Source organism: Arachis ipaensis, chromosome B10 (genome assembly GCF_000816755.2).
Source record: "Arachis ipaensis cultivar K30076 chromosome B10, Araip1.1, whole genome shotgun sequence".
Lineage (NCBI taxonomy): Eukaryota > Viridiplantae > Streptophyta > Magnoliopsida > Fabales > Fabaceae > Arachis > Arachis ipaensis.
This window is the reverse complement of record NC_029794.2, coordinates 109,105,614-109,117,080: the sequence shown is the minus strand read 5'-3', so window position 1 is coordinate 109,117,080 and position 11,467 is coordinate 109,105,614. Positions and strand designations below refer to the sequence as shown.

At 46.3% G+C, this 11,467-nt stretch overlaps 1 protein-coding gene across 1 annotated transcript; it reads right to left on the bottom strand.

Annotated features, from left to right (window-relative positions):
• LOC107620940 lies at positions 4,091–7,228 on the bottom strand. The gene is made up of 3 exons (XM_016323020.1): positions 6,929–7,228; positions 4,922–6,451; positions 4,091–4,555 (listed from the first exon to the last, which is right to left on the bottom strand). The coding sequence occupies exons 1-3, from the start codon at positions 7,226–7,228 to the stop codon at positions 4,091–4,093; spliced, it is 2,295 nt and encodes a 764-aa protein (XP_016178506.1).

Sequence of the window (11,467 nt, the reverse complement as noted above, 5' to 3'; positions counted from 1 at the left end):
AACGTTTCTAAGGTTTGGGAAGTCTATAAATAGATGGATTAAAGCCTTATTTCAAATATGTGAGTATTTGCAAACTATCTTGTTTATATTCTTTCATTCTACACATTTTTTTTAAGGTGTTATAATACACAATTTGAGAGAGCAATATCAATTGGTTCAATAGTGCTAAACTTGTAATCATACACTCTTCTAGAGAGTACTCATTTCGTCTCAACAATTCTTTGCGAATTGTTTTCTTGTACACTTTGTAAATTGGAGTGTGATCTCCAAGGTTGAGTGAAGAGTTATAAACACTATAGTCGGTGAGGATACAAAAGAAGTATATTAAGTACTCAAGGCAAATCTTAGAGAAGGTATCTTTAAGTGGAGTGGGTTAGTATACGAGTGGTGATCATATATCGTGAGGTGTTAGAAACTAAGGACTCGGATTGTAAAAGGTTTTGTGCGAGCACCTTGAAGCTTGGCAATAGTGGAACTTCTCAATAGCGATTGAGAAAGAAAGTGGACGTAGGACAAGGATTGTGCCGAACCACTCTAAATAGCGTTTGCATCTCTCCAAACTCATCTCTTCAATATTATTGTCTTTTACCTTTGAGCAAATAAATTGTGATCGAAAAGTAGCTTCGTAAGTACTTAAGGAATAGCTTAAGTCCGATTGGTGAAAAGCTTGATCAATTTATTTGAGTTGGTGTCTATTGGAAAGTAAAAGCTCCTTATAAATGCTTAGCAATTGAGTTAAGCTCTTGGAAAAATACTAGTACAATAACACTTTTGTATATTGTCTTTAACTTTCGCAAAAAGATTCATTGTTGTTGCAATACTCAATTCACCCCCCCTCTTGAGTAATTGTGCATAGGTTCTACAAGAGCTATCAGTGGCGTGTTACTTCGCGTTTCATTCATCATCGGTAGGTCGGCCGCTCGTGGAAGGGACATGCCCCCTGCGTGCGTGTCTCTTGGTTGCTGAGGCAACCGTTTGTCGCTTCATTCCTCGCGCTGAGCATTAAATGCTCATAATGGGTTGCAAAACCTCGTGTGCAAATATTATTTTGCCCCCAAGTCTTTCGCGCTTTCTGAGTGGCAGATTTAAATAGTTTACCTCCCACTTTTCTTTTCTTTTTACGCTCCTGTTTCTTCCATTTCCTTGTTATCTCCCTCTTCTTCCCTCAGAAATGCTAGAGTGTTGTTGCAGTTTCTTCGAACATCTTTCTCTCATCCTTTCAGCTTTCGTAACAAATTCAGGTAATCCTTGGACTTTTCTCTTTTCTGCTCTGTTATTGTGTGTTTGCCGTTTGTATTTGCTTGTTCTTGCTGTCTTGTTTAGAATATGTTGCTATATGACCTTTTGATGCTAGGTAGGCGTGTTAGGGGAGGGGTACCATTCCAGGGTAGGTTTTTAGGTAGCTTTCGGGATAGGCGTAGCTTTGGCCATGCTTGATCTTAATTGTTGAATAGGATAAACGTAGTTTTTGGGTTTTTTCGGGCTCCCGACCTCATAGACTAATGGAGTGGTACCCCCACTGTAGGTATGCCTCGCATCGTCTCCCGGGCTTCCACCTCCGAGGCGAACTATGACCCCTACGCCTGGGTGACCTCAGACGTAAAGGACTCGCCGAACCAGATGGATCTAGAGGAGTTGACGGAGTTCCGACAAGCCGGGTATCTGTGCGGGGGGACAGATGAGGAGACCAATTACGAGACCTTCGTCCCTGTGCCTGACGAGCAATTGTACGAGATTAATTTCCGTTCTCCCCGGGTCGCCGACTGGATTTGGTTTTACAAAGCCATGTTCACCCAGGTCGACGTCCGCTTGCCGTTCTCCGATTTCTAGATGTCTCTCCTTAATCGGATATCCGTGTCGCCGTCGCAACTCCATCCGAACAACTGGGCTTCTATCCGCTGTTTCGAGGTGGTTTGTGAATATCTCGAGCTGCCGGCGTCAGTGGAGGTCTTCCTCTTCTTTTTTAACCTCACCAACCCCTCCAAACAAGGGAAAGCGAGGAAAGGGTTTTTGTCTTTCCAGTCTGCCCAAGGCCGGAGGATATTTGGCCTGTTCGAGGACTCTTATCATGGGTTCAAGGACAAATTCTTCAAAGTACGCCCTGTTAAAGGTCGCCATCCCTTTTGGTTATCGTTAGAGGGGGAACGCCTCATCCCGACTTATTGGAGTTTCGGGGCGGGGTCTAATTCTTTCATCAAGGTGACCTACAAAGGAATGTCCCCTGTAAATAAAAGGATTGACGATGTGTTGTTTGCTATTTTTGGAAAGAACCCCGTGAACCCCCACCTCCTCATGGGTGAACGGGAGTCCGCCAAGAATTATATTTGTGAGTTGTTCTGCCTTTGTGTTTTTGCATTGTTCGTGGTTTGGTTTGTTCTTCCCGACTTCACGACTAATGTATTTGTTTTTTTGTTACAGTGGAGATGTCTGACTCGGTGACTGGACTCGAAAATTTAGTCAAGACCTTCTTGGAGGACAGTGATGACGAGAAGGTCGACAAGAAGGACGCCGGGAAATCGGATGGCCCTTCTGGGGAGAAGGGGAATCAGGCTGTGCCCTCTCCCCAGGACACCGCAATGTCCGAAAAGAATTCGGCCGAGGTGCAGGCTTCCCCCATTTCCGAAGAGGCTGCCGTTGGCGGGCACTCATCTTCTACCCACCAAGACTATGATGATGTGGAACTTGTTCATACTCCTAAGAAGCGGAGGGCATCTGCCAGCCCGGAAGGAACTCTCACCATTATGGAACGAAATTTTGATGCTACGAAATTCATCAACTTCCAGCTTATCCCTGGCACAGAGGACCATTTCCATGGTACCGATTTGGCGGGTCAGGCGAGGTGGATGTATCGTACTCTGCTCCGCGGGGCTGTGATAGCTCGGAAAGCCGAGTTCGAGTTGTCGGGGATGCAGGCGCTTCGAAGGAGACTTGAATCCTCTGCCCAGACCAACAACGACTTCAAAGTTCAAGTCGAGTCACTCCGGGGGAAGCTGTCCGAGGTAGGGGAGAAGCTCAAGGCTGCCGAGGAGAAGGCGGCATCTGCCGAGGAGAAATTGAAGACTTCCAATGAGTCGGTGGCCCGTTTAGCCGAGCGGGAGATGTCCCTGGAGAGCCAGCTGAACGCCACTCAAGGTCGGGTGGCGGCCTCAGAGAAGGAGCGCAACCAGGCCGTTTCGTCGGCTAAGGCTGCCAAAGTCGAGGTCGAAGAGCTTAAGAGGAAGCACAAGGTGACCAAGGAGCAAGGGAAGAACGCAATCTTCATGACTGAGGATGCTCTGAAGGCTCAAGTGAAGGTCGTAGCCCCTGACTTCGATACGTCGGCTATCAGGGTCTTCAAAATGATCCAAGACGGCAAGATTGTCGACATGCCTCGGAAATGATTTCTTGTAACTTTGGTTTGGTGTGGATTTTTTGAACACTTCGTTGTGACTTTTTAACTTTATGCTTAATTGGTCGCTTGGTCGACTTATCATTATTATCATTTATCTTGCTTGGTGTTTTGTTTTCGTTACCGTCTTTTCGGGGTGGACCTATTGCTTGTGTCCGTTTTGCCGTTTGTGTTGGTAACCCGATTGAAACCGTTGTGGTTTTATTTTTGAAATCGTTGTGGTCTTATTATCGTGGCCGTTCGATATGGCTAGGGTTCTGTTGGCTTCCCGGTGTGATCAATCCCGGGTTGCCGTTTACGAGCACGATCTCGCGGGGTACGCGTTGGAAGATAATAGATGGAAGAATTTGGACAAGAGTTAGTCGTTAGCTAGACAAATTCATGAACACAGTAGGCATTTGATAAAAGTAAATAATTGGGAATTAACATTTGATTAAATTGAACCTCTACCCAACTTATCAGGCCGCTTGGTCGGTGCACCCAAGCTACGAATAGAACCTCTTCAGGTTACCTGCATTCCATGTTCTTGGGATTTCTCTGCCGTCGAGTCTTTCCAGCTTGTAGGCGCCTTTGCCGAGCACTTCTTTGATTCTGTAGGGACCTTCCCAATTTGCCGCCAGTTTTCCTTCTCCTGGGGTCGGTAAACCGACGTCGTTGCGTCGCAGGACGAGGTCTCTTTCCTCAAAATCCCTCCTGAGGACTTTAGTGTTGTAGCGCAGAGCTATTCTTTGTTTTAGTGCTATTTCTGACAAGTGGGTCATCTCTCTGGTCTCTTTCACCAGGTCTTTTTCCACCGCTTCGTCTACTCCTGCGAGAAGTAACCGTGGACTCGGTTCGCCAATTTCCACGGGTATTACTGCGTCGACCCCGTACGTTAGGCGAAAGGGGGGTTTTCCCGGTGGAGCTTTGCTCGGTTGTCCGGTAAGACCAGAGGACCGAAGCGAGCTCGTCTGCCCATGCGCCTTTCTTGTTGACTAAGCGCTTCTTGAGGCCTAGTAGGATGACTTTGTTTGCGGATTCCACTTGTCCGTTCATCTGGGGATGTTCTACTGAGGAAAACTTTTGTTTTATCCCCAGGCCGGTGAGGAATTCCGTGAACTTCTTGTCAGTGAACTGCGTCCCATTATCCGAAATGACGACCTCCGGGATACCGAAACGGGTTATCACCTGTCTCCACATAAACTTTCTACAATTGGATGAGGATATGTTGGCTAGTGGTTCAGCCTCTATCCATTTGGTGTAGTAGTCGATGGCGACTATGAGATATTTAACTTGTCCCGGGCCAACTGGAAAAGGCCCTAAGAGGTCAACTCCCCACTGAGCGAAAGGTCGTGTAGACATCAGTAGGCTCATCTCGGAAGCCGGCGCTTTGTGGAAGTTGGCGTTTTGTTGACACTTTACGCATTTTCTGACGAATTCTTTGGAGTCTCTCATCATTGATGGCCAGTAATATCCAGCTCGGATGAGCTTCCTTACTAGGGCTTTGCCCCCGATGTGGTAGCCGCAGCATCCCTCGTGGACTTCTCTAAGTACATAGTCCATCTGGTCGGGGTGTAACCACTTCAATAGGGGTTGGCTGAGCCCCTTTCTGAACAGTTGTCCTTGTATGACTGCATATTTGGCAGCCTCCCTTCTCAATGTTTTGGTCGCTTTCTCATCATCAGGCAGCTTGCCATGTTCAAAGAAGTTTGTGATGGGGTCCAGCCAGGAGGGGCTTGACTCCGTCAGATGGAGGGCAACTGTCGGTTCCTTCACCATGCCCTGGATGAGAGACCGGTTGCCAGCTCCCGGCTTCGTGCTTGCTAATTTAGATAGGAGGTCTGCCCGTGTGTTCCTTTCTCTTGAAACGTGTTGGACCGTGACCTCTTGGAACTGCCTGGTCAATTCTCTAACCTTTTCCAAATACTTTTGCAGGAGGGGGTCCCTGGCTTGATAGCTTCCGTTTACTTGCGAGGTGACGACCTGTGAATCGCTACACACTTCCAGCCTTGTTACCCCGACTTCTCGGGCTAGGGTCAGTCCAACTAAGAGGGCTTCGTATTCTGCTTGGTTGTTCGACACCGGAAATTCGAACTTAGATGATTGCTCGTAAATGACTCCCGCCGGGCTCTCTAAGATGACCCCGGCTCCCCCGGACGTCTGGTTAGAGGCCCCGTCTACGTGGAGCCTCCACCGTGTACCCGTTTCCTCGTGGGGGTCACCTGTTACCTCTACCAAGAAATCTGCCATCACCTGCGCCTTGATTGCATGTCGGGGCTCATACTGCAAGTCGTATTGGGAGAGCTCGATGGCCCAGGTCATCATCCTTCCAGCCAAATCAGGTTTTTGGAGTACTTGGCGAATTGCTTGGTCCGTTCTCACGACTACGCGATGGCCCTGGAAGTACTGCCTCAACCTTCGGGAGGAGGTTAGGAGTGCCAGCGCCAGCTTTTCCAGTTTGCTGTACCTCAGCTCTGCTCCTTGTAGAGCTCTGCTTACGAAGTAAATCGGTTGCTGAGCCTTCCCTTCTTCTCGTACGAGCACTGCTGCAAGGGCTTCCTCTGTTACTGCCAGGTAGAGGTAGAGTGGCTCTTCGGCCTTGGGCTTCCCGAGCACCGGAGGTGCTACTAGGATCTCCTTGAAGTGGTTGAATGCTTCTTCACACGCTGGGATCCATTCGAATGCTATCCCCTTTTTCATCAGATTGAAGAAGGGCAGAGCTTTTGCTGCCGATGCGCCGAGGAAACGGGATAATGCAGTCAGCCTTCCTGCCAATCGTTGGACGTCTTTGATACAACCCGGGCTCTTCATCTGGAGAATTGCTTTGCATTTTTCAGGGTTGGCTTCTACTCCTCTTTGGGTGATCATGAACCCTAAGAACTTCCCAGCTTCCATGGCAAAGGCGCATTTGAGCGGGTTGAGCCTCATGTCGTGTTGCCGGAGGGACGCGAACACGCCCCCCAGGTCGTTTAGGAGATCGTCGGGCCGTGTGGTTTTCAGACCAAATGGCATTACCTTGTAGCAGTAGATCCCTCCAGGCGTTATGAACGCTGTTTTGTCCTCGTCGGGTCGGTACATCGGTATCTGATTGTACCCAGAGTAGGCGTCCATGAAGCTCAGATATCGGTACCCCGCCGCCGCGTCGACGAGTGCGTCAATGTTGGGAAGGGGATAGCAGTCCTTGGGACATGCCTTATTGAGGTCGGAATAGTCTACACACATTCTCCACCTCCCATTGTGTTTTTTCACCAAGACCACGTTTGATAGCCAAGTCGAGTAGTCCAGTTCTCGGATGAACCCTGCTTCAAGGAGGCTGGCCGTCTGCCTGGCCACCTCCTCTGTCCTTTCCTGCAACATCTTCCTTCTCCTCTGGGCCACTGGCTTAGCCTCTGACTTGACGGCCAGATAGTGTGACATGAGCTGGGGATCTATCCCTGGCATGTCGGCTGGCGTCCAAGCGAAGAGGTCGGCATTCGCTCTGATCATCTCCATCAAAGGTTCTTTTAGTTCATGGGGGAGATTTCTATTTATGAATGTGAACTTCTCCTCCCCATCACCGACCCTAAATTTTTCCAAGTCCCCCTCTGGCTCGGGCCTGGGCTTGTTGTCTATTCTGGCATCCAGGTCGGCAAGAAAAACCCCTGATGCTTCTTTGGACTTTTTCCTGAGAGAGAGACTGGCGTGATCGCAAGCGACTGCCGTTTCCAAGTCCCCTCTGATGGATCCTACGGATCCGTCATCAGTAATAAACTTCATTACGAGCAGCTTCGTGCTAATCGCTGCCCCAAGATCGTTGATGGTTTTTCTCCCCAAGATGATGTTGTAGGCTGTGGAGTCTCGCAAGACTACGAAATTGGCCATTACTGTCCTTCGTCTCTGTCCTTGTCCCATGGAGGTCGGGAGGGAGATGATCCCATCCGGCTTGATGAAGTGGTCACCCAACCCTACCACACCGTGCTAGTGCGCAGTCCCAAGGCATCAAAAACGTTGTGAAACATGATGTTCGAGTCTGCCCCTGTATCCACTAGGATCCGTTTGACGAGGCCGGTTCCAACTCTGGCCGTGATGACCATGGGGGAACTTTCCGGTACCTCGTCGAACCATTGGTCCTTGGGGCCGAAGGAGATGGATGGGAGTCCCCGGGAACTTCTCGCGGGTGAGGAGGAGACAGCTAGGACTTTGGCGTCTTTCTTCTGTGCCAATCTCGACCTCGGGGCGGAATTCCTCGCTATTACCACGTTCACCACCGTGAGACCGTGGTCGTCCCCCTCTGGTTCTTGGCATTGTCTTGTCGCCCGGGGCCTGTCCTCGCCCTCGTGATCGCGATTCCGTCTCCTCGGCTCCCTTATGAGGTGGGAGAATTCGGCAAGCTTTCCGTCCCTGATTGCTTGCTCCAGGGAATCCTTCAGGTCAAAACAGTCTTGGGTCTTGTGCCCGTATCCCTTGTGATATTCGCAGTAAAGGCTTTTGTTTCCCCCCGTTCTGTCCTTCAGAGGTCGGGGTCTCGACAGTATCCCCTTCTCGGCTATCTGTTGATAAACTTCCGTGATTGGTGCCGTGAGGGGGGTGTAGTTGGTGAATTTTCCTACTCGGGGAAATGGCTTTGGCGTCTTACTTGGACCGCCGTCCCTGGCGTGTTCCTTTTGTCTTTCTCTACCCTCGTAGTGGCGGGTTTGGTTGTAGGGGGGTTGCCGTTTGTTGGCAGCCACGACCCGGCTGACTTCTTCATCGTTAATATACTCCTTAGCGATGCATTGGATCTCCTGCATTGTCCATACTGGCTTTGTGGTAAGGTGCTTCCTGAAGTCCTCGTTCAGGAGCCCATTCGTCAAGCACAAGCTCGCCACCGAGTCCGTCAACCCATCGATTTCCAAGCATTCGTCGTTGAAGCGATCTAGGTATTTCCTGGTAGGCTCCCCGGCTCTCTGGGTCACCCCCAGCAAATTGATCGGGTGCTTGGCTTTGGCAATCCTGGTCGTGAACTGATCCATGAATTCATGGCTGATGTCGGAGAAGCGGGTTACCGAGCCTTGCGGGAGGTTATTGAACCACCGTATTGCAGGTCCCGCCATGGTGACCGGGAAAGCGCGGCACCTTACCTCGTCTCCTACTCCCTCTAAGTTCATCCTGGCCTCAAAGGCCGTGAGGTGTTCCAGCGGGTCTTGCGTTCCATCGTACCTCATGTCCGTTGTCTTGTCAAAGTGTTTTGGCAGCTGGACCTCGAGTATGGAACGGTGGAATGGGGTCGCTCCCATTATTACGGGTCCTCGTATTCCCGTCGTTCTCCCGACGAGTGTCCTCATCCCCGCGGTTTGCGGTACGCCGCCTCTCACGTCTGGCGTAAATGACGGGGTCATGACGTCTTCTCGCGCGCCCTCTCTCCCCGGTGCTTTCGGAGTCAGCTTGGGGGGTAGGCGTACGTCTGGAGCGACTCCTGGAGCGAGAGCGGGAGTGACTCTGCTCTGGGGTGTGTTGGTCGCGTTCCCTATCTGCTAGTCGGCGTTCCAAGTCTTGCATTCTATGGCGTAGCTATTGCATTATTCTGGCGTGGTTGTCGCCAGTCCCCCCGAAGGGGCATCCCTCGTGTGATTGTGTTGCGTTCCTCGGAGGCGACCTTGGATGTTGTCGGGTTTCCGTCGCGGCGGCGTCGCCTCCGGGCACGGCCTCGCAGCCTGTCCCAGTCTGGACTAGCACGAAGTCCATGAACGAGTCCCCACAGATGGCGCCAATGTTCGGTTGGTTGGTTACCGGACGGTTCGAGTTTGGACTTCTGGGAAGTGGTAGGGGCTCGTCAGGTCGTGGACTGCCGGGCTGGTGTATGCGAGGTCCCGAGTACTTCGTGTAAAAAAGGGGGGTGTCACCTGCAAAGACACTCCGACGCTCTTGTCAGTAAATGTGCAGGCGAAAAGGGGTGATGTGATATGTGACGTACCTTGGGGGAAGGGCAAATCCTTCCCCTTATATATTGTGTCAGGGGTGGGCCCTACAAGGACAGGCCCACTTTCTCTGGGACGTTCTCCCACAGCCGTGAATGAGCTGTATGGGACGCGTGTCCAAGTTGGCTGCGGGGCGCCTCACCCGTGATCGTCCGGGTCGGGTAGCGCTCGGGTCGGGCCAACCCACGGAGGATTTGAGCCAGACCATAACAATATATATACGGATTGGATTTTAGAAACAATTTCGAACAAACAAGAACTATTTTGTATCACAAATTATTTATGATTTTTCGCAAATGAAGACGTAATTTCTTATATGGTAAAAAATAGATATGAAGTTGCATCGTATATAATATGTATATTTAGTGTCCATAAATCAAGATTTATTTTTAAAATGTTAGAAAACATTGTTTATCAATACGGTATATATGCATTGTCCTTTATACATATATAATATGTGAGCTGTATATTTATGTTATTTGTGATATTGTTTATTTTATAGATTTAGTGACATTATTTGTGATATTCTTCATATAAAGTTGATAGTAAAAACTTACTAGATGGTTTGACTAAATCATCTAATATTATACATAAATTTTTACTATGTCCTAATCTCTCAAGCATGCTATCAGTGTCTATAAAATGGAGTGTTAGTAAATTTAGTTATGATCAAAATATTTTGTCTTGTCTCCTTGAACACAAAATTCTCAAAGTTTTACCTAATAATGAATTGAATTTATACCATTTTAAAATTATAATAAATTTTAATTTATTTTTATTTGTTAATTGAGTCATTGCCACGTCAAATTTTAAATATCATTGTTATTGCATTTTACAATTAAAGTCTAAAAAACGTAATATTTTATCTATTCTATACTTGTTTTATTTTTTGTTGTTACATTTGTTATTGTATGAAAAATACTTTAATTTCTATAATAATTTCTATCTAAATATAGTTACAAAATATATAACAAAAATTAAATTATTTACTAATTTATTTTAAATAAATATATTAAAAATTAGAGTTTCATATTAAAAGAATTTAAATTTTGGTATACATAAGCTTTTAAAAACATAATAAACATACCGGCTTTTAAAAATAACAAAAACACAAGAGTCTAAAATAGTCCATATTTACAAAGCTCCATTGATAGGCCCACCAAAATCCCCTTGTATGAATCAATCAAATGGGCTATGAACCCCAAATCATATGAAGATCATCACTATATCTAACGGAGCCCAACATTGATAACCGTTACATCATTTTATGGAAACCAACGGGACTTTTTCTGTTTCTATTTCACTTAACGTCAACCAAGCTCTGTTACATGTTCAGCGAGCCCTGCAAGCTGCTCCCAAAGGACCAGCATGATACCACATGTCATTCTAGTATTCAACCACGGTAAATATATATAAAGAGTATCTGTACGTTATAAAAATCCAAAATTTAAACTTAGATTGAACTTCATACTTACAACTCAAAACACTAGACCACCTCTGGTGGCCTAAGTAGAAGTTAATTTGTTATATGTAAAATTGGTGATATGCAATAATATCTTAGTTTTGAACTTTATCGTAGTAGCTTGTTATTCCCATTGGCATGATTGATTGTGGTTATTATATGAATGGGAAAAATATAATTTTTACCTCTGAAATTTTTTAAAAATTTTAAAAATATTTTTTATTTTTTGTTTATTTTAATTTTGTTTTAAAAATTTTGTATTTACATTAAATATATTTCTAATAGCTAAGTTTTCAATTAGCTTAAAATCAACTCAATAACTTCAAAAAACAATTTTTAATACAAGTAAATTATATACAAAATTTGAGTGAAATATTAAATTAGTCTTCTACATTTGGATGTAATCTTATTTTAGTCCTTAAGGTTTATAGTGTCCTATTTGAATTCAAAAAAGTTTCACTTAGTTTCAATGTAATCCCACCGTGAGATCAAAGTTAAATAATCAACGGAAGGGTTAAGTACTAATTTCGTTCTTAAGGTCTGAGGCGAAAATCAAATTCATTCCCGACCTTTTTTTGTTATTAAAATCATCCCCAATATTACAAAACGTTAAAAAATCGTCATTTCTACTTCAATTATATTTTTTTTGACTAAATTACCATTCATTATTAATAAAAATAATATTAAAAAAATCAAAATCCC

Excerpts from the sequence above, each read along its gene's own strand:
- LOC107620940 (XM_016323020.1), bottom strand. The coding sequence starts at position 7,228 with ATGGCCAATTTCGTAGTCTTGCGAGACTCCACAGCCTACAACATCATC. Across the intron at positions 6,452-6,928 it reads GGGACTTGGAAAAATTTAGG|ATACCGATGTACCGACCCGA; the intron begins GTCGGTGATGGG and ends GGGTACAATCAG. Across the intron at positions 4,556-4,921 it reads ACCCCGACCAGATGGACTAT|GTGATAACCCGTTTCGGTAT; the intron begins GTACTTAGAGAA and ends ATGTGGAGACAG.